Here is a 23,637-nt window from a genome sequence, read left to right on the forward strand (position 1 = left end):
GAACGAATGTTAATTTAAGTTTTATATATTTCTTTTTACGCATATCAAATAAGGCAAATCATCCTCTGACCCGGGGCCAAACTAGTTATAAAAAGCCAAAGCCAAAGGCAAAGCCAAAGCCGGTGCCGCCATCGCCATCGCTGATTATGTCACGGCCAAGTGGTTCTAGCCACCTTTTTTGTTGCTCTATGTTAATGACCATGTAGAATCTATGGCCAAAGTCAGGGCCGTGTGCAGATACTCAATATTCATAATTCTTTGTCCAAGCCGAGTTCTTTCAACCTGAGCTTAGCCACTTCAGCGCAGAAGCCCGCGGGCCCATAAATTTAACTATCAGAGCTTTGGAAGCCAGCTCAACCCGGGTTCAAACACCTTTCAAAACTTGTCTAATGAGTTCGAGTATTTATTGATTGCTTCAAGCTAAAGCTAAAGTTGAAGCTGATGCTGAATCGTTTCGCCACATGCTGCGTGCGGCATCTCCGTTTGCGCTCACAAAGATTGCGCAAATGCTCGGCTACAAAATTACTTATAAATTATTGCCAATTTACCCGAATTTCGTTACCTCCAGCTGGTCCCCCGAAGTCAACTAGTTGGATTTGTCGCGATATGCCCGAGCTACATGTGTATCACTCAAGCATTTGCTCATTTCTAATGCTCAACGTGCCACAATTTGTTTACATTTTGCAGTTTGATTAGTTGGAAAATTTACCATCATTTAATTAAATTACTTATGCAGTTGTGCTTACGTATGAACGACAATGAACGGAAATGGCGAGCAATTTGCATGCGGCAACTGTTGCTATTTTTTTTTTCTTTCGTTCACTTAGGCAACACTGGAAGTGAAAGGCGTGTGCCATTTCAATGTAGTATTTGCGCTGCTGTTGCTGCTGCAATCATCGAGGGGGCAGGGCAACAACTCGCGGCTCTCAGCTCGTGAGCTCGTGCCGGTTCTTAGCTGATTTCAAGACAAAATTGCAGTAGACTTCTTTAAGTGTAACTGAAGAGCACTCAATAGAACCGTTTCAGTTACTGTTATGATTTGACTGTTATATTTGACAGCGTTTTTCTTAAACATTGCAAAAACTTCGTCTTTCCTGGCATTATGTTCTTAAGTGAAAGATACTCTTGTTTGTGAAAAGCATAACAACAATACATATTAATTTTATAATTGTTTTTTTTTTTATTTTGGAAGCAGTTCAACTAGTATAAGTTAGGAAGATCGATTTTTGTGGTTACAGTGGCTACCTTATGGGTATGGGTTTTATTTTGGAGAGTTCCACACTCAACTGTAATATACTAATGAAAAAAGTATTTAACCTCTTTTGTTTACCAACAGCATTAAAATTTATATATCAAATATAAAAAATGTAATAATATTTATATTCGTGTGTGTGTGTGTGTGCCACAATATGTTTACATTTGTATTGTATGAGTATGTAAGAATGTATGTAATAGTGTGTGTACGTCTGCATTTTCGTGAAAGTACATACATTCATATTTATTTGGATATGTGTCAATAAGAATATATACCAAAGCAATTTAGACCTTGGCACGTGTTAGCTTCTTGTTATATATATGTAAGTAGAATGAAACACAATAAAGATAAGTATGAACAAAATTAGGTGATTGAATTAAATTTAATCAGCTGCACGTTTTGCAAGCTTATTTTCTCTACTGCTCGAGAATCTATTGTGTTTATCATTATGTTTTTTATTTTTAAATAATATTTCATTGGAAATGAAAAATATGCTCGAATTGTCCTATTTGTTTCGTTTCCCATGAAGAGCATATTGCATTTATTTCATGTTAAATTATTGTTTATTATTAAATGTTTTGTAATCATGGCATTCATGTTAAATTATCCTGTTATGAAAGATCCATACGTTTTAGTTGGAATTTGGCATTACTATCCTTAGTGCAGCGTGGTATAGTTATGGTATCATCCTCATGCGCTGCTCCCACGATCCCCAACACATACAGATGCACAGAAATAGAAATAGAGCTCGTTTCGCAGTGGCACACAAAAAACGCTAACGAACCAAGTGTAGGTCCCTAATGGCAGGCACATGTGCTACGTGGCAGCAAACGAGCTGCAGTCACCAGTCGCCAGTTGGTAGTTGCCAGTTGGCAGTCAGCAACTCAAACTGAAACTAGAATCCAAACAGAATCCGTATTCGAGTCTGATTCGGCAACACCCAGCGTCAAGCACAATGTGTTGACTGTTCCAGCAAATGTCCGAAAAAGAAATCGACGCAGTCACGTAAAATTATTTTAATAATCACATAACTTTCGGCATTTACACGCCATGCGGCCCATTGAGGAGTACTCGCCGGGTAGGGCAAGCAAAAACAAAATGTCAATAAATTTTTTTCCAACAACCAACAAAAAGTTGAACAGAACAACAAGTTAAAGTAAGGGTCGGGGCCGAGGACGAGGGCGAGAGCCAGGGCGAGGGCGAAGCTGACATCCGAAGCAGCTCTTAAGTGGGATTTGCGGCGCACTTTAGTGTCAACTTTAACAATAAGTTGGCGCAGAAAGATGAAGAGTGAGTGCGAGTGAATGAGTGCTGCAAATGTTGAACTGGATTGAGGTAGAGCTGTGGCATTGTCGTCAAACAAAACATTCAGTGTGTGCGCATACACATAAGTAAAATATATTTTGGTACGCAAAACTTTAGGCATCAACTGTGGCTCTGCTAATGAAATAAACACCCACCGCCATTGGAGCTCAGAACTTGAGCTAAGTGCGCACAGCAGGTGGCCAGAAAGTTAAAGCGCATTATGGCCAAGCCAGCGACGGTGTATCCGTCAGATACATTTCATTTACCTGCCTGCCTAGCATTGCTAGCCACATGAAAGTCAGCCTTTCGCTTCTAGGTCTGTGATTTGCACCAGGCATTTGGCCACACTTACCAACTGTCCCGAGATACGGCTCTACTTTCAACCGCTCTGTGAAGGCAGTGCAGTCATTTGAAATAAATTACTTTTTGCACCTGATGAAAACTAAGCCAGCAACTGGTCCACAACAACAGCAGCAGCATCGAGTCGAGAAACTCAACAAAACTCTGCCTAGCATTTTCTTTTTCATTTTTTTCCTATAGCAGCATTTATTGTCATTATTATTTTGATACTAGTTGTTCCACCGTTTATTTTTTGTTTGTTTTTTTTTTTTTTTGTTTTCTTCTTCTGCTGTTGCTGCTGCTATCTGCCTCTAGATTTATGCCAACAAAAGCAAACAGTAAAAAATATTTTGCTTTTAATTTTTTCTTTTGTGATTCCTCGACAGCTGCATTAAAAAAGTTGCCCAAAGAAAACAGTTTGCATTGCAATTTTAACTTGCTTTATTTTTGTTGCTTTGTTAGCTTTGTTTTGTTATCAACCAACAAAACGTAGAATATAAAATAGAAAACAAAATAAGCAGCGAAAATGTTTCAAAAAGTGTCCAGACAAAAATGAGGGGCCAACAAGAGCCTGTTTCCGGTCTGCGGTGACTGGCTTAGCCCTTATGAAGTGGGACCAGCCGAACAAATGGTTCATCTCCTTACAACTTTTTGGCACTGCTCTAGTTATAATAAAAAAACAATTCACAGGTTTATTTATTCAATCACGACTTACAACATTTTAAATTTATTTCATCATTTCATTACTGAAATTTTTCTAAGCAGAAAAGTCAATTTATGACAATCGTAACTACCTTCAGCAGCAGATGTATTTGAATAATTTCGAATTATTCTAATAGTCATACCTTATCTTTATTTGGCAATAAAATATGTCAATCATAATCAATCACTATCAGATAGTAACCCTACCTATTTCTCCAGGTTTATCTGAACCATTATGAAAACCTTTAATTGTCATACCTTGTCTACATTTGGCATTCAAGAAATGTGAATCAATCCGCAATCTAAATTAATCCTCAGATTTCTCAAAAAAAAACTTGAAGTATCCCAATAGTCTTACCTTATCAATAATAGTTATCAATCATGATCAATCACTATCAATCAGTAGCCCTAATTAATCTTCAGTTTTCTCAAAATATTAAATTGTCAAGATCAATCACCATCAATTCGTAAACTAAATTACTCTACAGTTTTCTAAAAAAATATTTTAATTATTTCAATAGTCTTACCTTATCTATATTTGGCATTAAAAATGTCAATCTTGATCATTTGCCGTCAGTCAGTTACTTTGAATATTCACAAAAATTCGAAATGAAAATTTTTATAGAAATTCTCTCTCATAGTTCAACGTTTTATGCAGCTACAGTTTAATAAAGTCACAAAGTTTAAGAACCCCACTGTGCAGTCTGTATACCTTCACTCCCATATTGTTTGTTAATTTCTTGTATAATTTTTATAGTTGCTTTCTTTGCTGCATTTCATTTGCTGGAGCTCCCTTGCCCTGCTTCATTCTCTGCTGTTTTGTTTTGGCTTTTCAGAACTTAATTAAATGTTGTCACAGCGCATACTTTGTAGTTTTTGCTGGGGCAGCCAAAGGGCAACGCCTGCAAGAGCAACAACAACAAACAGAGCCAGGGAACCGGATGGGCGGGATAGTTGGGCCAGTTGTGAGGGTATCTTAGTCTGTGTGTGACGGCGATTCGAAGTGTAAATGAAATAATAGCTGCTAAAAACCAATTTGGCGTAAATTACAAAAGCTTAACGAGTATATAAATACAATGCTTGAGCTGACAAGGGGCAACCTTTGACTAACAATGTTTCAATCATTTTTCTCTTCTATTTTGCAGTTCCGTGGAGCTGATTGCACTGCTGGCCATATCGTGCACCTTTTTTCTGTTCATGCACACAAACAAATTAAACAGTCGACTCAAGGAAATGGAGGTGAAGCTACAGCCATCCGAGTTCTCGGCCCTGGGACTAACTGGCAATCACATAAGCGGACATGATGCGGGCAGTAAGTAACTAAGATATGAATCTAAGCACTAACGCATCTTAAACCCTCTGCCTGTCTGAGACAAGGCCGCAAGCCTTAAACTGTGTCAAAGTTTTCGCTCGATTGTACATGCTGCATGCGTAGATACAGATACTAATGCAGCTGTCAGATAAGCCCTTTGCACAGGAAGCCAAAAAACAAACACACTCACATACATATATTATATTCAGTAGTTACTGCTGCTACGCCCAATTGATTTTTAATGACCACATTGACCCGGCCTATAAACAAAGCTCCAAATGATTTTTTGTTAACACTTTTTGTGCAATGTTTTGGCTGGCAAACCATAAATTAGTCAAACGTTTTAAGCCAAATTAGTGCCCCATTCTTTATGCATGCATTAATTATAGTAAAATACATGCACACACTAACTCAGATAAAATCGCCACCAAAAAGCTGCTAAATTAAAATAAACATAATAAATACATATTGGAGATATGTTCACAGATGCAGTGCCAATAGCGCCGCGGCCAATTTATAATAATAATAATATGCACGAGCCAGTGTACATATGTACTTATACATGTATCTATTTTTCATATTTTAGTATATTCATTAATTATTTAGGCATGCCAGCGAGCAGCTTCTCCCTGTGGGTCGGGTTCAGGGATCCTAACAGCAATTTAACCTTTTGATATGCGTCGGAATATATGCATTTGTTAGATTAGAAAAAATACATATATAAATAATGCAGCATATTAAAATATAATTATTAATTCAATTAGTAAATATGTATAAGCCAACTAGAGCGGGTGCAATTTTAAGCTGCAGAAATTGTGGATTATGTGATTCCATGGAAATGTTATAAGCCTTGAATATGTTTAATGCTAGATAAATAACATTTAATCGAATCATATTAGAGTTCATGTGGTTATTACTTGAGGTAGTTTCTATATAGTTCCCAGAAGGCTAAAGACAATATTTCAAGTATTTTCATGACCATAAACTTCTACTTGATCGCAATTTTATCCTTGACTACAACACAACACAAATGTTCAGCCACAAACGGCAATTGTGAATACAATGTTACAATTATGATTATGAGGCATTATACAACAAAAAATATATATATTTTTGTATAATGACCAGAAACTTTGGTATCATTAAAGTAGAGCTAACATTGCATATGTCAATTGAAACTTCTGAAAATTATTTGGCTGAGCGGCTCTTGACACGGTTCTTTTTTTTTTGTTTGCTGGGGTCAATGTGCTCCACTTGAGTCAAGAAGAACGCGGCTATTTTTGTATTTAATGATTTTTAGCTGACACAGCGCACTTGAGGATGTCATTAGAACGTTGTTAGCTGAGCCCATACTTATGCCCAGCCAACTAACTAATAACTCTATTATTAGCCAAGCTGCAACTGTGAAATACGAGCCGAAATCAAATCAAACTTTCCGCATGCAAGACCCTAATTTCAATGCCGGAAGCTTGGGTTCGTCTAGGCCTGCAATCCACTTGCAAATTAGTCGGAGCTGCTTGCGGCAGCTGCCACTGACGAAATACTAGTTGAGTATGCCAAAAACCTGGTTGGCTGATCCATACGTGCTAGTTATGTAGGGGGTTGGATACGGGGATATCGCGACACGGCTGCTTCACGCCTAAGTGCAGTGATTGCCACTAACAAAAGCCAAGTGAGCACTGCACAGTGGTTTGAAAGCTCCAAAATGATTATGCAAATCAGCACAAACAATTCGATTTGGGTTCGGTTTTGCATATTTTTGTTTATTTACTTTAAATTCACAAAATAATTATGAAACGAATGTATTTTCAATTTATAATTGTCCGTTGTACTGAGAATATTGCCAAACGTAAATATTTTCATATGCAAGATGCGGGCTATATATGCTAGCTACACCACTTAAAGTATAATAATCTCCACAACAATATTTGAATTAAAAGTCTTGTGACAAATATTAATTTTTGTAATATATCACCTACTAATTGTCTTACCAAATAATGTGCATATCTGAACCACTGTGCAGCAGTCATGTGATCATGATGTTGATGGCTCCGACTCGAACCCCAGCTCTGTCGTCGCGACGTCTTGAAGATGCGCTCTAATACAATAGTCAGCCAGTTGTGGGTTGCCATTGCGCAGCTTTTGCTGCAGCTATTGTTGTTGTTGATATTATTGCTGTTGTTATTGTTGTTGTTGTTGTTGCTGCTGTTATTGTTGTGTTTGGCGCTGCGACTGCGCACGCGTCGATTGCGCCGCAGCGAGCCCAGACGACAGCTACAAATTGTCTGGTTGGGCCCAAAGCAATGCGAAATGGCTAATGGCCAAAAATAAAAGAAAAACCTTAGCCCGACGTTGATGAGATATATTATTGTCTGCGCTGAAAAGCCAAAAAAGAAAAGTGCAACAGGCATTTAGCTTTAGCCAACCATTCATTCATAAATATTTCATATAATTGACTCACACGACTTTGAAAAAAAAACACGAGTACACTTAACGTACTCACGTAAGACAAGCTGATGACACCTCCAGTCGCCAGTTTTGTTTAGTTTTATATTTTTTGTGTTATTTATATTATTTATTATAAGCAGCAGCATTGAACTTGACTTGGGCTAATTAACAACCAAGGCGAATCGTTAAGTTGTGCCGTGTAATGCAGTGTTGTGTGTATGTGCGGTTAATTTTTGCTCTAATGAACAAATTAACAAGCTAGCAGACAGTTTGAAATTCTAAATGAAAAATAAATATAGTTGAAATGTGCGCACATAGAACTTTTCAACTACAGGGTGACGACGTTTTGTGTTTAGAGTAAAGTGTTCAGAGTAAAGTACTTCAAAATATTTATTCAAGTATCAGGCATATTGATTTATTTTAAATATATTTTTAAGTCGAATCAAAATTACATTGATTTTATTCATTGAAAATTTGTAAACAAAGCCTCTTGCAATTTTATTTCTAATTAAATATGAGCACATATCTTTAGTTCAAATCCACGACAACTTTGACTGCATGCAAACCAGTTTAATGCAGTTGGCACAAACGAGTCGTAAGTTTTTTTCAATTGGAGCACCCGATATCCAATTAACCAGGTATTTGGCCTTTGGGCTGGTCCCCAGTATAATATAACTCTGTTTAAGCTGCAAACATAAAACTACAAGCAACAGTTGCTTAGATAATATGAGTTTTAGCATGTTTTCTTTTCAATAAAGTTTTCTTTTTGTAGTTTATTAACTGTGTGTCTAAATGTTGCAAGTCTTTTTTTAAATTTATTTTAAAGATTTATTGTTGAGTTATTTTGTGCAGCCGTTTTTTTAAATCCTACCAGTAGCTAGATTCTAACTTGTACAAGCCAATAATTTTCAACTGCAATTGACTTTAAGTGGCGCTCCATTATTTCTGATTTTAAGACTAAACTGTTGAGCATATCGCTGGCTGCAGTTCCGCCCATTGATTGAGTGGGTACGTAAACTCATTAAGAGACTTTTTGTTCTTTGTGGCTGTCACCTGTAATGTGGTTCACCTTCAATGAATGTTGAAATGGCCAATAGCCGGAGCTAACTTGTGAGTCTGTCAATGAATCGAGAACAGCAAAAACAAGATTTGCGTCATTGTAGACTAATAGAGAGGGGGGTGGGAGTGGATCAGCTGTAACAACTACATAAGAAACTGCATGCATGTAACCCAATTTCAAGACCACACAAAAAGTGCCAGAAAAAAACTTAAAGCAAAGGCTTCTCCGGTCTGTTTGCGGCCAGGCCAGACCACAAAATGTATTTCACTTTGGTTCAGGGAGTTGGATACGGGTGCGATGCGATGCCAGTTAAAACCAGTTAGACTTGGCGACTTTCATTCAGATCATTCAGTGAAACTGACCATACCAATGACCAAAGCAGACCACATGCACAACAAATCTGGTTTATAGGCATTGGATTTGGACTCGAACTTATGCCGACTTCCTTGTTCATCAGGCTCCAGCGGGCAAATTATGAAATGCTTAGCCGCAAGACGAAAGTGGTGCAAGCAACCCACAATCCACATCACTTCTCACTCCACTCTCGCTCACTCTCTCTCTCTGTCTTTTTTCTTGCCACTCCACTTGAATCGACCGCAGTTGGCCAAAAATCAAGACGTTTTCCGCCTGTCCAAATACTGAATTGCAGCCATTTAGTATGCAATTGCTAGCTCTTAACTCGCAAACCTGTGGACGATGCTGCCAACCTACGCCCGGGCCTGACATATGCACAGGCATTCAAATTTTAATTGCCCTTGCAACACAGTCGAACATGACGGAATACGTGGGGACAGCTTGGAAAGGTTTCATTCGCAGGCTTTTGGGCCCACTTTCGAAAGCGTTGATAAGATATTAAACGCTTGCGTTTTCGTTTAAACGGTACCTGATAACCTGATGGGAAGATCATCCTACATCCCAACTCTCTGGAAAGTGAAAGGAACCTTCATGAGCTTGCATTTTTATTGCACTCACATTTATTTTCCAATTTCTGCCGGCTTGGGAGTAGCAATTCGAAGTGAAGTGCTCTTCCCTATCAAAAATATTGCATAATTTCTTTGTAAAAAGTAAAAGTATTGACGGCATTCAAAGGGGAGGAGTTGGCACTGCCCTGCAGTGACTGTTTAAGGTCGTCGTCGAGGCATGAACTACATAATAGTAATTGAGTGACACAAATTCAGATTTCGCGAAAAAACATATCTAATATGCTGTAGAGTATTGTAGAATAACTGAACTGGCTAATTATCTTTAATGAGAATATCAAACTGTAAATTGTAATTATTTGTTTGCTCCTAGATATTAAATATAATTTATCAGCAGCAATTTGTTCGGCTATAATCAACATGATAGCCCAATAAATTAATTTCATTTTGTGTACAAACATGACTATAACTTCTGCTGCTTGCATTTCAGAACATGACGACATTAATACTCTGCACGGCACCTATCAATATCTGAAGAGCACCGGCCAAGTAAGTCCATTTGGTATAACTATTTTATGATTCGCCTTTGCCATATATATACATGTGTCATACCTAGTCGTAAACATTATTGCATACATTCTGGTTGGCCATAAAAAATCAGCGAAAAACCATCCAAAGCATCAAAGTTCAGCTAAAAACGCGTTGCAAAGGTAGCTGTTCAGCTCCTTGGTGTTTGATATTTTCTTCAAGTGTGTCTTGCCTGCTATTTGCCTCTCACTCTTGCGCTCTCTCGCCCTCTCACCCATCATCGTATAAGCGTTGGCTCATTTTGGTTCCACATTGCAAGCTGCTCATCGAACGTCATAGCACTCTCTCGCTCTCTCTCCCTATCTCTCTCTCTCATTCTCTTTGTCTCTGTCTCACAGCCATACACATACAACATAAACATAAATACAATCAAATAGAAACCTTTGGTAGACTTTAGCTCTCTCTCTCTCTCTCTCTCTCTCTCTCTCTCTCTGTTGCTCTGTTTCTATCTCTCTTACGTATGCTCTCTAGCTGTCTAGTTCAGGCTACGACTCTCTTTGGTCTATCCATGCAGCTCTCTTTACACTAACCCAAGTCTATACTTTGACTCAGTCTTGAAATTTTGTTAGCGCAGCTTTCGTTTTTTTTTTTTTTTTAATTGTGATTGAGTTAGCTGCCAGATGCGCCAGTTGCGACATAGAAGAGATAGAAATTCGATTTATGATTATAAAAATAAACGCTTAAAAGGTAAGTCCACGCAGAGGATTATAATTTAGACAAATGTCAGTTGCGAAACCGCGTTGGCGTCGATGAGTTTAGAGGAAAATAAACAAAAAATATACATAAACTGTGCCCAGGCCAGATGCCTGATGCCTGATACAGGTTACCAGTTGCCCCACTGCCCAATTGTGCCTGTTGCTTCAGCCAAAATCCGCTTATAGCCTCCATCTCTATATGTACCGCTTACTTATGTACTTGTGCTACCCACCCGTCTTTTTTGCTGTGCCTGTGCCTGTGACTGTGACTGTGAATGTAACAACAACGCTTGCAAACTGCATCCACTTTTGCAATCGGGCAGCTACAACACCTGACCAGCACACAGCTGAACAACACGCCGCGGGCCCAACTGGATACACTATTCTTTAATCGAGTACCAAAGGCGGGCAGCGAGAAACTGATGGAGCTGCTTAAGTTGTTAGCCAATCGTAACAAATTCCAGGCGCGTCGCGATCCCAAACACCTATTCGAAACGATACTCATGGATACCGGCTTTGCACGCAATCTGCTCAAAGCTGAGATACTCAATTGCAGCACAGCCAATTCGTATACAAAGCATGTGGCCTTTCTGAACTTTGCCGCATTCGGGCACCCCTGGCCCATCTATATAAATCTGGTGCGGGATCCGGTTGAGCGTCTGGTCAGCTGGTTCTACTATGCACGTGCGCCCTGGTACTTGGCGGATCGTGTTAACGCCTTCGGAAGTGACTATAAAATCCCAACATTGGAATGGCTCCAGAAGGATTTCAATCGATGCATTCTCGAGCACGATCCGGAGTGTGTGTACGAGCAATTGGATACCGGCAATCTGGGAGATCACAGAAGGCAAACCCTGTTCTTTTGCGGACAACAGGCCGAGCTCTGCATGTGAGTAACAGCCGGCCACTAGAGGAGGGGGCTTGCTCGATTTGTTTTCTATGCGCAAGTTTGTTCTAAAGGGTTTTGCTTAATATTAATTTACATCCAAAGACAACTTTGAGATCATATATGGCACTTATTTGGCTTCGGATACTTTCCGAAAAGGTTCCATTTAACAAGTGAATATCTCTTTATTTAAAATACAATTCATATCAGTGAAACAACAATATTTTCCAAAAGCAAACTAGCTACATTAAATGTTGCGACATTAAGGAATAATATTTCAATTATTATCTTAGTTTAGCCCAATAATAATAAGAATAGCATAAGATGGCCTGGTTCAGCCAATCCTTAAATTCTTTTAGTTATGCCCAACTCGTTATAAAGATGGCTTCCAGATAAGCTTTTCTATGAATTTCATTTGAGGCTAGGTCACCGACAACTCATCGAGCAGCCCTCGCAGCATAGCACCTTAGCTCAAACTGCAATCGAAACAACCTTCACAGGCCTTTTAACTCCCAGAAAGCCATGCAGCAAGCCAAACGAAATGTTGAGAATCGTTACGCTGTGGTGGGTACCTGGGAGGATACGAATACTACACTGAGCGTACTGGAGGCATATATACCACGATACTTTGCGGGCGCCAAGGACGTGTACTATGCGATGCGAAGGGATATGGAGAATGTGAACCGGAATGCCTTCAGGCCCACAATCAGCGAACAGGCGCGATCCGTGCTCATTCGGAATCTGACGCAGGAGATTGAGTTCTATCAGTTTGTCAGGCAGCGTCTGAATAAGCAGCATATAGCATTGCAATTGGAACAAGATCGGTCAGTTAGCGGATAAGATTTCAAGAATAAAAGCTACTCTAACTTTCGCTCTGCTTGGTGTTTTCAACCTCTAAAAACTCTTCCAACTGTGTAGTTAGTTTCCCATTGCTGGTAGCAGTTACTGGGACGGGGACTCAAACTCTCAGCCTCTCAGCATAGATCTTTAATAGAAGCCTACTTCATGCAGCTACGTGGTCACAATGTGCACGTGCCCCGAAAGGGCGAGGAGCTGCAACGGCATGAATTAGGAAATTATCAAACAGCTCACCCATCACATAATCATGTGCACAAGGCACTGCACGATAAACAGCTGGCAAGGCCAAAGAATATGCATTCCGAAGATGACGAAGATGACGACGAGGCTGAGGATGATGAAGACGATGAAGATGATGAGCATGGCTACAATATGGCCGCGGATTTGCTCAATAATACCAAAAATGCCGAGGTGGACTTCGTCTTTTTCAATCGCGTGCCCAAAGTAGGCAGCCAATCGCTCATGGAGCTAATGCGGCGCTTGGGCAAGATCAATGGCTTTGTGCACTCACGCAATCCGGGCAGCGCCAAGGAGACAATTATGTTGCCCAAGGAGGGCCAGAAGGATCTGATTGGGGATCTGCTAACGCGGCCCAAGCCGCACATCTATAGCCAGCACATAGCCTATATCAATTTCACCAGATACCATCTGCCTCGACCCATCTACATAAATCTTGTACGGGATCCCATTGAGCGCATTATCAGCTGGCATTACTATGTTCGCGCACGCTGGTATTATAACGATATGAAGGCCAAGCTGGGCGATAAGGCCATAGCAATGCCATCGGATGAGTTCCTCGATCTCGATCTGGACACATGTGTGCGTAACCATGATCCGCACTGCACATTTGAGCAAATGCAGATCAAAAATCCCGTGGGTGACCATCGCAGGCAAACTCTGTTCTTTTGCGGCATGAACAAGAAGCTGTGCATGTAAGTAGCCAGGCGTCTGGAAACAGAAGCACTTTCTGAAACCAACCATCCATTCAACCCTGAGCTAGGCCCTTCAACTCGGAGATGGCCATGCAGAAGGCCAAGCGCACTGTGGAGTCGGAATATGCTGTCGTGGGCACCTGGGAGGACACAAACATCACGTTAACCGTGCTGGAGCATTATATACCACGTTATTTTCGCAATGCCAAGGTGGCCTATTATCGTAAGCGCAATTATCATTCAATTTTTTTTTTTTACAATTTTTGTTGTGGGAAAAAGGATTCCTAACTTTGCGTGGACTTTGCAGTGGGTGAGGAGCGACTCTCGCGTGTCAATCGGAACAATGTCACACGCATCGTGAGCGATGAGACGCGTCAGTTGCTACGCAAGAATCTGACAAATGAGATTGAGTTCTACGAGTTCTGTAAACAGCGTCTATATTTGCAATATGCGGCACTCGGAAATGGCAAGCGCTTTGGCGAGGATGACTATCTGCTGATGCCGGAACTGCGCGGTGAAGATTCGAAAGATGATTATGAGTATTAATCGGAAGTGTATATATAATTTAAGCTGTGCCAACTATTATTAAATAAATTCCTTTGTACAATAACACAACAAATATGCACTTTATTCTGAGCTTAGTAAACGTCTTTAGACGCTAAGTTCGTCTGTGACTTACACTGCTTGGGAATTTTAAGCCCATTGCACTGACAGCACTGACAAATGTAAGCTTTAGCTTTTCGCACACCGCCTCTCTGTATGCTTGTGTTGTTTGTCGCTCTCTTCAACACTCTTCATCCCTAAACTCTTTACAGTTGTGGCAACTCAATCCCAAGCACCTGAACAACACCCTGTTGACCAACAGTGAGCTGCTTTTCTTTAATCGCGTGCCCAGAACGGGAGCTAAAACGCTTCTTGAACTGCTGAGTCGCCTGGGCGAGCTCCACAACTTCATCCTTGAGCATACGCCTTTTTCTAGACCTATTGTCAACCATTTAACTTTTAAGCAGCAATCAGCTCTGGGCCAATATGTTTCAGACCTGGGAGAAAGCTCAGCCTTTGTCTATGTCGAGCCGGTGGGCTATATAGATTTTCGATCTTATCACTTGCCCCAGCCCATCTACGTAAACCTGGTACGCTGTTTGCCAAAGCATATTTCAGTTTATATTAATTCCACGACATTGTTAGGTGCGTGATCCTGTAGAGAAAATTATAAGCTGGTACTATCATAAGCGTACGGCCTGGAATGCTCTTCGCATGTATAAAATTAATGGAAAATTTCAAAAACGCGACTTCTATACGAAAAGTTTTGAGGACTGCGTCTTAAAAGCGGATCCCGAGTGTCGTTATGATTATGCAATGGGCTTTCAGAACGACTCCGGTGATCACAAGCGCCAGAGCTTATTCTTCTGCGGACATGCGCCCCTCTGCGAGTAGGTAACTTCCCAATAGTTCTTAAAACTGAGTTTTTAATTTTCGTTATGATACCTGGACAGACCTTTTAATATACCTGCTGCCATAGCTCGTGCTAAGCAGAATGTCGAGCGGCACTTTGCCGTAGTGGGCTCTTGGGAGGATGTAAACGTTACCCTGGCCGTGTTGGAGCACTATATACCGCGCTTCTTTCGAGGTGTAAAAGATCTTTACTTTGGTAATTAACTGAACTTCTACGAAAACTCAGCTCAACACTAAACCTTTTTTTTGATAATGCAGCAGCCGAGCACCACTTGTCCTTGCCACAACGCAATCATTGGAAGCCGAAAATTAGTGAGCACATCAAGAGCTTGGTGCGTGCTAATTTTACATTGGAGTACGAGTTCTATTATTTTTGTAAGCAACGTTTATATCGTCAATATTTTGCAATAAATCGTCATTTAGAGCTGTAATTAGAGAAGGACAACTCAAAGAGCAATGCGTATCAGATGTGGCTTTCGACTTTTATATCAAAACTCGTCGATAACTTTTACGATCAAACTAGCAGAAAGAAAAAATATATATAGTTGAGATATCCCTTGGTTGTTGTTATGCCAGACAAATCTCATTGTTGGTCAACTGGCATATATCTCTTCTTCGTTTTCGCCCAGGAGGTAAAAACGCGTATTCCTCACAACTTTGATTTAAAACCCTTTAAGCATAGTAATTAGGAAAGAATTGGACTTTCTTATAAATAATTCTTGAAACTATGCTCAACCGTGTTAGGCTGGGATCGTGTATATATATATTTTGCCCGTGTTCGTTCCCTAAAAAAATCAGCCCACGCCCATCTTTTTCGCCGAAATTTAACAAAAATTTGTAAAGTTTTTTTTTAAAGTTGTTAAAAGAGGGAAAATACTATTTAATAGCAACTTACACGGGACATGTACCCTGTATAAAGTCTGATATTGTGCACAAGGAAAGAAGTATGTTTTATTCGCTGCTGTCTAAAATCAAGGATTTGGCTTAGGTATCCGATTTAGTTAGAGGAGTCATTGGATACACTTGTTTTCAAATCTTCCACTAACTCACTTCGTTTAGCTTTCGCCTTAGATCTCTTAGTTTTGACCGGCAGTTGTTCTGTCTTCCATTCAAGCTGGCTAATCTGACAGCAGCACAATTGAACAATACACCCAAAGCCGAACGCGATTTCGTATTGTTTAACCGCTTAGAAAAGGTTGGCAGTCAGAGTATGACAAAGCTATTGGGCCATTTGGGTACTCTGCACGGTTTTGTCACCTACCGCAATGAGATACCGCCTAGCAAGAAAGCCGTATACAATTTTGAAGAGGAGGCGGCTTTCGCAGAGGAACTCATTGAGCTGGAGGAGCCTTCGGTCTATGTGGAGCACACCAACTGGATCAACTTTACGGCTCACGATATGCCCAGGCCCATTTACATAAATCTCGTGCGGCATCCTATACAGAAGGTAATGAGTGCCTATTACTATCATCGCCATCCTGTGGTCTATGCCAACAGCCTGTTGCGCAATCCGAATAAGCCGAAGCAGAATAAGGAGTTCTTCGACAGGAGTTTCAATGATTGCGTCAGACAGCGTATAGCTCCCGATTGTGTCTTCGATCCGCACATACCCTACAATAAAGACTGGCGAAGATTCAGTTTGCATTTGTGTGGCAATCAGAACGTTTGTGTGTAGGTAATGCGCCAAAGTGTTGAACTGCCGATGGAATAATTGTCGCTATTCCCTAGGAATTTCAACTCTGAGATGGCCACGCAAATAGCCAAATTGCATGTGGAAAAGGAATATGCCGTTGTGGGCAGCTGGGAGGATACAAACATAACATTGGCCGTGCTCGAGGCATATATACCGCGCTTCTTTGCCGATGCCACAAATCAGTATTATTGTAGGTCTTTCTAAATATCCAACCACCTTCCACTTGTCTAACACTTGTCTGTTATGTGTGTACAGCGCATCGGGACAAATTTATGATAAATGCCACGCCGCACGACAAGCACCTAGACGAGGATGTGGAGGCCTATCTGAAGCAACAGTTCGCCTACGAAATTGAGCTGTACAACTTTTGCAAGCAGCGTCTCTATAAGCAGTATATAGCCATCAGGAATAAAACAAAATATTAGTAATAACAAATCGCAGCCAATACAGGAGTAGTTTAGGGGGTCTTTTGCACGAACCCGATTTCCCGATATGAAGCCAACATTTGACTAAACAATAATCAATACGTTTAATATTTATAGTTAAAACAACAATGCTGCAACGCACTTTTGACAATTTGAAGTTTAACAAATCGTCATATTTATTAATTAATAATTAAATCTTTTAAAGAAAATTGCGGTATTACTTAATAATAACGTCGTGACGAGTCGGGAAGGTATAATAATGTATAATTTCGGAAAGACGTAACGGCATAGAATTCCCTTTGCCATTCCTCTGTCTAGAATATTGTATAGCAACTATCACCAACGAGTCTTTTCCTTTCGCTACTAATCTCAAGTGGGTATTCGGTTAGCTTGCTGATTGCACTCACTGTACCCAGATTCTGATTGAGCTCTCAACGGTGCGCCTCGATCATTTGCAGATACTTCAGCTGAATGCCAATGAGCTGAATAACACCAAGAAGGCTGAGATCGATGTGCTCTTCTATAATCGCGTACCCAAAACGGGCAGCATGCAACTTATAGAACTGATGCGAGCCCTGGGCAAAGTACACGACTATGAGGTGGAGAAAGATCCACAGAATGGCGGCATTCGGCCATTGCTCGACGCCGCCGAGGAGGGCGACTGGATAGATAATATCGTTAATCTCGAGGATGGCACCGTATTTGCCAGTCATGTGAACTATTTGAACTTCAGCAAACACGAACAGCCGCGACCCATTTACATCAATATGGTGCGTGATCCGGTTGACCGCGTCATCAGTTGGTATTACTATATACGTGCCCCATGGGTATTTGTGCCGGGTCGTCGTCGTCACAATCGCGAAATGCCCAATCCCCAATGGGTCAACACCGAATTCGATCAGTGTGTACTGAGCGGTGAAAAGGTCTGCACATACATTGAGGGCTCCCTCCTGGAGCGAGTGGGCGATCATCGCCGTCAAACCCTGTTCTTTTGTGGCCACAATGAGTTCAAATGCACGTGAGTGGTTAACGTCTTCTGTATTGTTATCCCAGACCATAATTACCTAAAAAAAAAAAAAAACACTTCAGGCCCTTCAACTCGCGGCTGGCCCTGCAGTTGGCCAAACAGAATGTGGAACGCGAATATGCGGTTGTGGGCACTTGGGAGCACACAAATGAAACTCTGGCCGTTTTGGAGGCTTATGTACCGCGCTACTTTGCGGATGCCTCCAAAATGTACTACTGTAAGTACTGGAAAGACACAATTCATCGTCGTCTACAATAATTACGCCATTTGCAGCGGGTCTACACGCCGCCAAAGCGAACGACAATCCCATGAAGCCTCACATTCGGGATGAAATTATGAACATGGTGCGCCGCAACTTCACGCGGGAAATCGAGTTCTATCAATTCTGTCGCCAACGTTTGCATAAACAATATCTGGCACTAAAACTCAATGAACTGATGCGCGTGGACAACAGTTTAGTTCAATTGCAATCTGCCAATGAGCTAGCCGTCAGGAATTAGTTAGTCGAAAGCTAAGTTTAGATATAGAATCCAATAAATCAATATTCAAAGATCTGCAAAGAACTGAAATACCAATAGAAATTCTAAACTGTAAAGATCTTTTATTTAATTGATATACCATCAGCTTTTTTAGTTCATAATATAATTCGATTCTGACTGGAATTATTATCTTGGATATTGCTATCGCTTACCTCTTGGTCATTGTCTTGACGAACCTATGAACTTATTTAATCACCTTGCCTGAACTGCTTTGAAATAGTTAAGAGATCTTCGCCCACTAACTTGAACTTAAGCTCAAGACTAACCTAGGGTGAACTCCCAGTTTGCAACCAAAGCCTAAATGAAACTCGAAACTACTTTCAACCGAACTGCAGCTGCAACGTCTGAACGCCGAGCGGCTAAACAATACGCGGAATGCTGAAATCGATGTGCTCTTCTTCAATCGTGCCGCCAAGGTGGGCAGTGAAGCCCTACTGGAACTGTTTAATGCCTTGGTAGAGTATAACGATGATCTGATATTGGAGCGCAGCGGTCTTCATGAAAATACAGTGAGACAAATGGATAAAGAGGCGCAACAAGAAGCTGCCGAGTTTGTGTCTGGCCTGGAGGAAGGCACCATTTACATACGGCACATTAACTGGCTGGACTTTAGCAACTTTGATTTGCCGCAGCCCATCTATATAAACATGGTTAGGGATCCAGTGGAGCGTGTCATCAGCTGGTTCTACTATGCACGCAGCTCCTACAAGAATGCCATCGAGTATCGCAAGGCGCCGAACAAGAAAATCAAGCCCGCGTCCTGGTACAAAAAGAACTTCAATGATTGTGTACGTAGTGGAGATCCCGAATGCCAGTATGTACCACATACCGTAAAGGATTACGTTCCAAACTTTAAAAGACAGTCGCTCTTCTACTGTGGCCATCATGACGACTGTATGTAAGTAGAGAGAGGATTTGCCACCTTGAGCCCGGCTAATGCTTCTGAGTACCCTTTGCAGTCCCTTTAACTCACCCACAGCCATACAAATGGCCAAGGAGCATGTGGAACGGGATTATGCTGTGGTGGGCAGCTGGGAGGATACGAACATAACGTTGACTGTCTTTGAGCGCTATATACCACGTTTCTTTACCGGTGCCAAACTGATGTATGAGAGTAGGTTGCAGCTATCATAGTTGTCGTCCCAACAGATCTCGTTAACCATTTCTCCCTTTACCAATCAGTGCATAATAACAAGATCACAAATCGGAATAAGAACAAGCGAAAGCCCTACATTGAGCCAGAGGTCAAAGAGATGATAAGACGTAATTTCACATATGAATATGAGTTTTATCATTTCTGCAAGCAGAGGTTGTACAAACAGTATTTGGCACTCAACTTGCGTGAGCTGGAGAAGCACGGACTGTTGAATTAGTTTTGACTAGCACTCTATATGTATTAAAAAATACTTTATTAGAAACAAAAAAATACAAAAAATACTCGCAAATCTTTCTTTCTCTGTGTGCCCATTTTGTGTCTAATTCCATGTTTTGTGTCACCTGCACGTTCTCCTTTTAATCCTTCCACTCCCAATCCGATTCCCAACCAGTTGCACAGCCTGACGCCACAGCAGCTGAACAACACGGCCAAGGCAGAAATGGATCGTTTGTTCTTCACACGCTGCGCCAAAGTAGGCAGCGAGTCGCTCATGGAGTTCATGGAGAATTTACAGCAGATCAACGACTTCGAAGTCGATCGCCTGGGCCTTAAGAAGTCGGTACGTCAGCTCTCGCCCAGGCAACAGGCCGAAAGGGCCGACCACATTTACAACTCAGAGCCGGGCACTGTTTATATCGAGCACACGTCCTGGATAGATTTCAATGCCTTCAACCTTCCTAAGCCCATTTACATAAATCTAGTGCGCGATCCCGTCGAACGCGTCATCAGCTGGTATTACTATGTGCGCAATTCCTATCTGAATGCCATATTTTATCGCAAGAATCCAATGGCTACCCTCAAGCCTACCGCTTGGTTTAAGAAAGACTTTAACGAGTGCGTCCGCAGCGGCGACCCGGAGTGTCAATATGTGCCCCTCACAGTGAAAGATTATGTGGGCAACTATAAGCGACAGTCGCTTTTCTTTTGTGGTCACGATCGGAATTGCTTGTGAGTTATGTTGGCCCCTTTAACCCATTAACATGCAGTCGGACTTTCGAAATAGAAAAAAAAACAACTCCTAAATTGTCATTAAATTGCATACTTATCGTTTTATGATAATTTCTATATGAAGTAAAGATATTTTTCTAAATGCGAAAGTCTGCCTCCTTAAGGTAATGGTTAATGGGTTTGAGTGCTTGGCCAGCAATTTCTTTAGTTTTATGAATGCTTTGCAGACCCTTTGACTCCCCATTGGCCATACAAATAGCCAAACGTAGGGTTGAAGAGGAATATGCGGTTGTGGGCAGCTGGGAGGAAACCAATATTACGCTAACCGTACTGGAGCATTATATTCCGCGTTACTTTGCGCGTGCCACGACTTTGTATCCATGTAAGAACCTGAAACTAAACAATGTGGAAGTGCTAGAGTTATATATTCTATAATTTACAGTGTATCAGGATAAACTCCAAAACCGAAATCGAAACAACCGTAAGCCCAAAATTGATGCAGATGTTAAAGCTATGATCAGGCGTAATTTCACCCACGAATATGATTTCTACTATTTCTGCAAACAGCGTCTCTTTAAGCAATACATTGCTCTGAAGCGTACAGAACTGGAACGTCTCAATTTTACATAGACTTCTCTCGTTTTAAATCGATCGATGCTATTAGAGCACACATCTCATCAAATCCAAAGTTATCTACAATTAAATATTAGTAATCTTAAACGTACATATTTACAGGTTTATTAATAAAAGACTTTCCTTTAAAATTCCTAAATATTTCTAAGAGAAATAGTGTTAAAAGATATCATATGTAGGGTTGCGAACCCCATAAAAATGACTTCTAGTTCAAATCGTTTTCCTACCTTAGGAATTAGAATTAGAATTAGTTCCCCGAGTGGAGAGTGCAGTCACTTGAACTGCAATCGCTTTCACAGTTTCAGACAACATTATTTGTGACTCATCCTAGCTTAATCAAAATCCTTTGCGTGTTATCGATCACAAATCATGCTACAATATGCCAAATGATAACCTTCTTAGCTGGTCAATGTAACCACTCTGCGCTTAAACAATACACGCCGTTCCCGCCTCCAAGTGGTCTTCTTCAATCGCCCAACACGCGTGTGTACCGAGCAACTGGTTCCGCTCTTGCGGCTTCTAGCGGATCATAACGATCTGAACCTGGTGCTCAATGGACCGGTGCGGAGTATAAGCCGCATTCGCACGGCCAAGGAGGAGGAAATTGAGGCCAAGTGGGTGAGCCAGCTGGAGAAGGACACACTTTACATTGCGCACGGCAACTGGATAAACTTTACGCAATATGAGCAACACAAACCCATCTATATATCACTGGTGCGGGATCCAGTGGAGCGCATGATACAGAACTTCTATGAGCAACGCACTCGGCAGAAACTGATCGTAAGTCGTAGCATCTATCCGGGCTATCCACAGCGCACAAATGCCTGGTATAAACAGAGCTTCAATGAGTGTGTGCGCAGTGGCAGTCCAGAGTGTCAATATGTCAAATATTCAATCGAGGATGCCGTGGAGGATTTCAAGAGACAATCCCTTTTCTTTTGCGGCAATCATGAGGATTGTTTGTAAGTAGAGTGAAGCTTTAGATATGCCTTTATGTCGGAATGCAGCAAATACTTCCCAACTGTAGACCCTTCAATACGCATCAGGCAGTGCAAGTGGCCAAGCGCAATGTGGAAAAGGAATACTCCGTTGTGGGCACGTGGGAGCAGCCAAACGTTACCCTGACAGTGTTGGAAAGGTACATTCCGCGGTATTTCAATCATGCACCATATCTGCATAACTGTAGGTTACCCATCCTTTATTCCTATCCCAGTTCCAGCTCCATTCTATCCTCTTTTTTCAGTGCACAAACATAGCTACAGTAAACCCAATCGCCAATATGCAATCGATGCCGATGTTAGGGCTATTGTAAGGCGAAATTTTACCCGGGAATATGATTTCTACTATTTCTGCAAGCAGCGTCTATATAAACAATATTTGGCACTGCAGCTGGAGCAGATTATCGCTTGAATCAAAATCCTCCGTTTGAGGGAGGAACACAAGTGAAATCGCAAATTGTACCAAAATTGCATTTATAATAAATATGTATTTATTTTAAAAAAATATCCAGCTGTTTTCCTTAAATGTCAGATGATTCTTGCCTTGTTGCATTTAAATATATCTAGTTAACGCTTTGTGACCTCTTAAAAGTGTGTGTAGTGGTAAAGCAACTTAAAGCTGTATTCGCTTTCAAACTAATTCCTACAGATCTCACTAGAGCTTTAAGTTCAGAGTTCTAGAAATTTGACTCTATTACATAGAGGAATTATATCCTCTTGAAACGATTTCCCCACAGAACACCAATTAAATATCAAACACCAAGGAATGTAAGGTAACTATGGATTATGCTGATGTGGAATGGCACAGAAGTTAGGAAACACTCCCTGAATATTATAGGATACACTTTTTAATACAAGCATTTCTTATGTCAGATGTCATCGCTTAATGTACGGGAGCTGAACAATACTCGAAAGGCTCAAATGGAGCTGGTCTTCTTCAATCGAGTGCCAAAAGTGGGCAGTCAGACGTTTATGGAGCTGCTTCGTCGTCTCTCGGAGCGCAATAATTTTCAGTTTCATCGCGACGCTGTCCAAAAGGTGGAAACCATACGCCTGGCTGAGGATCAGCAACAGGAGATGGCCGAAGTAATCAGTGAGCTACCAGAACCCTCAGTATTCATAAAACATGTCTGCTTCACGAACTTCACCAAATTCAATTTGCCGACGCCCATTTATCTGAATGTGGTGCGGGATCCCGTGGAGCGTGTAATTAGTTGGTTCTATTATGTGCGTGCTCCGTGGTACTTTGTGGAACGAAAGGCCGCCTTTCCAGATCTTCCCCTGCCGCATCCAGCCTGGCTCAAGAAGGACTTTGAGACATGCGTCCTTAGCGGTGACCAGGAGTGCACCTACACACAGGGCGTCACAGTTGAGGGCATTGGCGATCATCGCCGTCAGAGCTTGTTCTTCTGCGGACATGATTATGAGTGCACGTAAGCTCTGCAGATCTGAACTGATAAGCT

The 23,637-nt window shown here is 41.2% G+C and overlaps 8 protein-coding genes across 17 annotated transcripts in view; all 8 read left to right on the forward strand.

The window, feature by feature from the left end:
• LOC115769857 overlaps nucleotides 1-4,817 on the forward strand; it is a 147,795-nt gene extending 142,978 nt beyond the window's left edge. For both annotated transcript variants that reach the window (XM_030714843.1, XM_030714844.1), the window contains one exon: nucleotides 4,747-4,817. The gene's annotated coding sequence lies outside the window, so the exon portion shown is untranslated. The remainder of the gene's footprint in view (nucleotides 1-4,746) is intronic.
• The window catches only part of LOC115769860 (heparan sulfate 2-O-sulfotransferase pipe-like), a 41,942-nt gene that overhangs the window by 17,700 nt on the left and 605 nt on the right, over nucleotides 1-23,637 (forward strand). The window contains exons 2-6 of one of the 9 annotated variants that reach the window (XM_030714851.1): nucleotides 4,747-4,913; nucleotides 9,832-9,890; nucleotides 10,948-11,513; nucleotides 12,011-12,334; nucleotides 12,429-12,511. In XM_030714851.1, the coding sequence (XP_030570711.1) occupies nucleotides 4,747-4,913; nucleotides 9,832-9,890; nucleotides 10,948-11,513; nucleotides 12,011-12,334; nucleotides 12,429-12,432 (1,120 nt within the window). In that variant the 3' untranslated portion in view covers nucleotides 12,433-12,511. Of the gene's footprint in view, nucleotides 1-4,746; nucleotides 4,914-7,812; nucleotides 8,000-9,831; nucleotides 9,891-10,947; nucleotides 11,518-12,010; nucleotides 12,372-12,428; nucleotides 12,512-23,047; nucleotides 23,608-23,637 lie in introns of those variants that run through there. The other 8 variants (XM_030714850.1, XM_030714852.1, XM_030714854.1 and 5 more) reach the window with 8 other exon arrangements.
• On the forward strand, nucleotides 12,498-13,861 carry LOC115769861 (heparan sulfate 2-O-sulfotransferase pipe-like). Its single transcript, XM_030714859.1, has 3 exons — nucleotides 12,498-13,300; nucleotides 13,369-13,523; nucleotides 13,608-13,861. Exons 1-3 carry the CDS (start codon nucleotides 12,516-12,518, stop codon nucleotides 13,844-13,846), a joined length of 1,179 nt encoding a protein of 392 aa, XP_030570719.1. The 5' UTR covers nucleotides 12,498-12,515; the 3' UTR covers nucleotides 13,847-13,861.
• Nucleotides 13,921-15,186, forward strand: LOC115769895 (heparan sulfate 2-O-sulfotransferase pipe-like). Its single transcript, XM_030714911.1, has 5 exons — nucleotides 13,921-13,941; nucleotides 14,116-14,433; nucleotides 14,489-14,733; nucleotides 14,797-14,951; nucleotides 15,014-15,186. Exons 1-5 carry the CDS (start codon nucleotides 13,921-13,923, stop codon nucleotides 15,184-15,186), a joined length of 912 nt encoding a protein of 303 aa, XP_030570771.1.
• Nucleotides 15,658-16,873, forward strand: LOC115769416 (heparan sulfate 2-O-sulfotransferase pipe-like). The gene is made up of 4 exons (XM_030714223.1): nucleotides 15,658-15,666; nucleotides 15,870-16,426; nucleotides 16,484-16,638; nucleotides 16,704-16,873. Exons 1-4 carry the CDS (start codon nucleotides 15,658-15,660, stop codon nucleotides 16,871-16,873), a joined length of 891 nt encoding a protein of 296 aa, XP_030570083.1.
• On the forward strand, nucleotides 17,133-19,812 carry LOC115769417. The gene is made up of 8 exons (XM_030714224.1): nucleotides 17,133-17,152; nucleotides 17,221-17,257; nucleotides 17,332-17,891; nucleotides 17,963-18,117; nucleotides 18,174-18,388; nucleotides 18,775-19,337; nucleotides 19,399-19,553; nucleotides 19,622-19,812. The coding sequence occupies exons 1-8, from the start codon at nucleotides 17,133-17,135 to the stop codon at nucleotides 19,810-19,812; spliced, it is 1,896 nt and encodes a 631-aa protein (XP_030570084.1).
• On the forward strand, nucleotides 19,923-21,173 carry LOC115769418 (heparan sulfate 2-O-sulfotransferase pipe-like). Its single transcript, XM_030714226.1, has 4 exons — nucleotides 19,923-19,931; nucleotides 19,987-20,543; nucleotides 20,771-20,925; nucleotides 20,986-21,173. The coding sequence occupies exons 1-4, from the start codon at nucleotides 19,923-19,925 to the stop codon at nucleotides 21,171-21,173; spliced, it is 909 nt and encodes a 302-aa protein (XP_030570086.1).
• Nucleotides 21,198-22,586, forward strand: LOC115769419 (heparan sulfate 2-O-sulfotransferase pipe-like). The gene is made up of 4 exons (XM_030714227.1): nucleotides 21,198-21,278; nucleotides 21,579-22,138; nucleotides 22,204-22,358; nucleotides 22,420-22,586. The coding sequence occupies exons 1-4, from the start codon at nucleotides 21,198-21,200 to the stop codon at nucleotides 22,584-22,586; spliced, it is 963 nt and encodes a 320-aa protein (XP_030570087.1).

This window comes from Drosophila novamexicana, unplaced genomic scaffold (assembly GCF_003285875.2).
Source record: "Drosophila novamexicana strain 15010-1031.04,08,12 unplaced genomic scaffold, DnovRS2.1 tig00004554-arrow-pilon, whole genome shotgun sequence".
Taxonomy (NCBI): Eukaryota; Metazoa; Arthropoda; class Insecta; order Diptera; family Drosophilidae; genus Drosophila; species Drosophila novamexicana.

What these genes read in the sequence shown, in the direction of transcription:
- LOC115769861 (XM_030714859.1), top strand. Translation starts at nt 12,516, where the DNA reads ATGCAGCTACGTGGTCACAATGTGCACGTGCCCCGAAAGGGCGAGGAG. An exon ending in ATGAACAAGAAGCTGTGCAT is followed by an intron (nt 13,301 to 13,368) that starts GTAAGTAGCCAG and finishes ACCCTGAGCTAG; the next exon opens with GCCCTTCAACTCGGAGATGG. An exon ending in TGCCAAGGTGGCCTATTATC is followed by an intron (nt 13,524 to 13,607) that starts GTAAGCGCAATT and finishes TGGACTTTGCAG; the next exon opens with TGGGTGAGGAGCGACTCTCG.
- LOC115769895 (XM_030714911.1), top strand. Translation starts at nt 13,921, where the DNA reads ATGCACTTTATTCTGAGCTTA. An exon ending in AGCCCATCTACGTAAACCTG is followed by an intron (nt 14,434 to 14,488) that starts GTACGCTGTTTG and finishes CGACATTGTTAG; the next exon opens with GTGCGTGATCCTGTAGAGAA. An exon ending in TGTAAAAGATCTTTACTTTG is followed by an intron (nt 14,952 to 15,013) that starts GTAATTAACTGA and finishes TTGATAATGCAG; the next exon opens with CAGCCGAGCACCACTTGTCC.
- LOC115769416 (XM_030714223.1), top strand. An exon ending in GGCAATCAGAACGTTTGTGT is followed by an intron (nt 16,427 to 16,483) that starts GTAGGTAATGCG and finishes GCTATTCCCTAG; the next exon opens with GAATTTCAACTCTGAGATGG. An exon ending in TGCCACAAATCAGTATTATT is followed by an intron (nt 16,639 to 16,703) that starts GTAGGTCTTTCT and finishes ATGTGTGTACAG; the next exon opens with CGCATCGGGACAAATTTATG.
- LOC115769417 (XM_030714224.1), top strand. Translation starts at nt 17,133, where the DNA reads ATGTATAATTTCGGAAAGAC. An exon ending in CACAATGAGTTCAAATGCAC is followed by an intron (nt 17,892 to 17,962) that starts GTGAGTGGTTAA and finishes AAAACACTTCAG; the next exon opens with GCCCTTCAACTCGCGGCTGG. An exon ending in GGCCATCATGACGACTGTAT is followed by an intron (nt 19,338 to 19,398) that starts GTAAGTAGAGAG and finishes TACCCTTTGCAG; the next exon opens with TCCCTTTAACTCACCCACAG.
- LOC115769418 (XM_030714226.1), top strand. An exon ending in GGTCACGATCGGAATTGCTT is followed by an intron (nt 20,544 to 20,770) that starts GTGAGTTATGTT and finishes AATGCTTTGCAG; the next exon opens with ACCCTTTGACTCCCCATTGG. An exon ending in TGCCACGACTTTGTATCCAT is followed by an intron (nt 20,926 to 20,985) that starts GTAAGAACCTGA and finishes TATAATTTACAG; the next exon opens with TGTATCAGGATAAACTCCAA.
- LOC115769419 (XM_030714227.1), top strand. Translation starts at nt 21,198, where the DNA reads ATGCTATTAGAGCACACATCTCATCAAATCCAAAGTTATCTACAATTA. An exon ending in GGCAATCATGAGGATTGTTT is followed by an intron (nt 22,139 to 22,203) that starts GTAAGTAGAGTG and finishes TCCCAACTGTAG; the next exon opens with ACCCTTCAATACGCATCAGG. An exon ending in TGCACCATATCTGCATAACT is followed by an intron (nt 22,359 to 22,419) that starts GTAGGTTACCCA and finishes CTCTTTTTTCAG; the next exon opens with TGCACAAACATAGCTACAGT.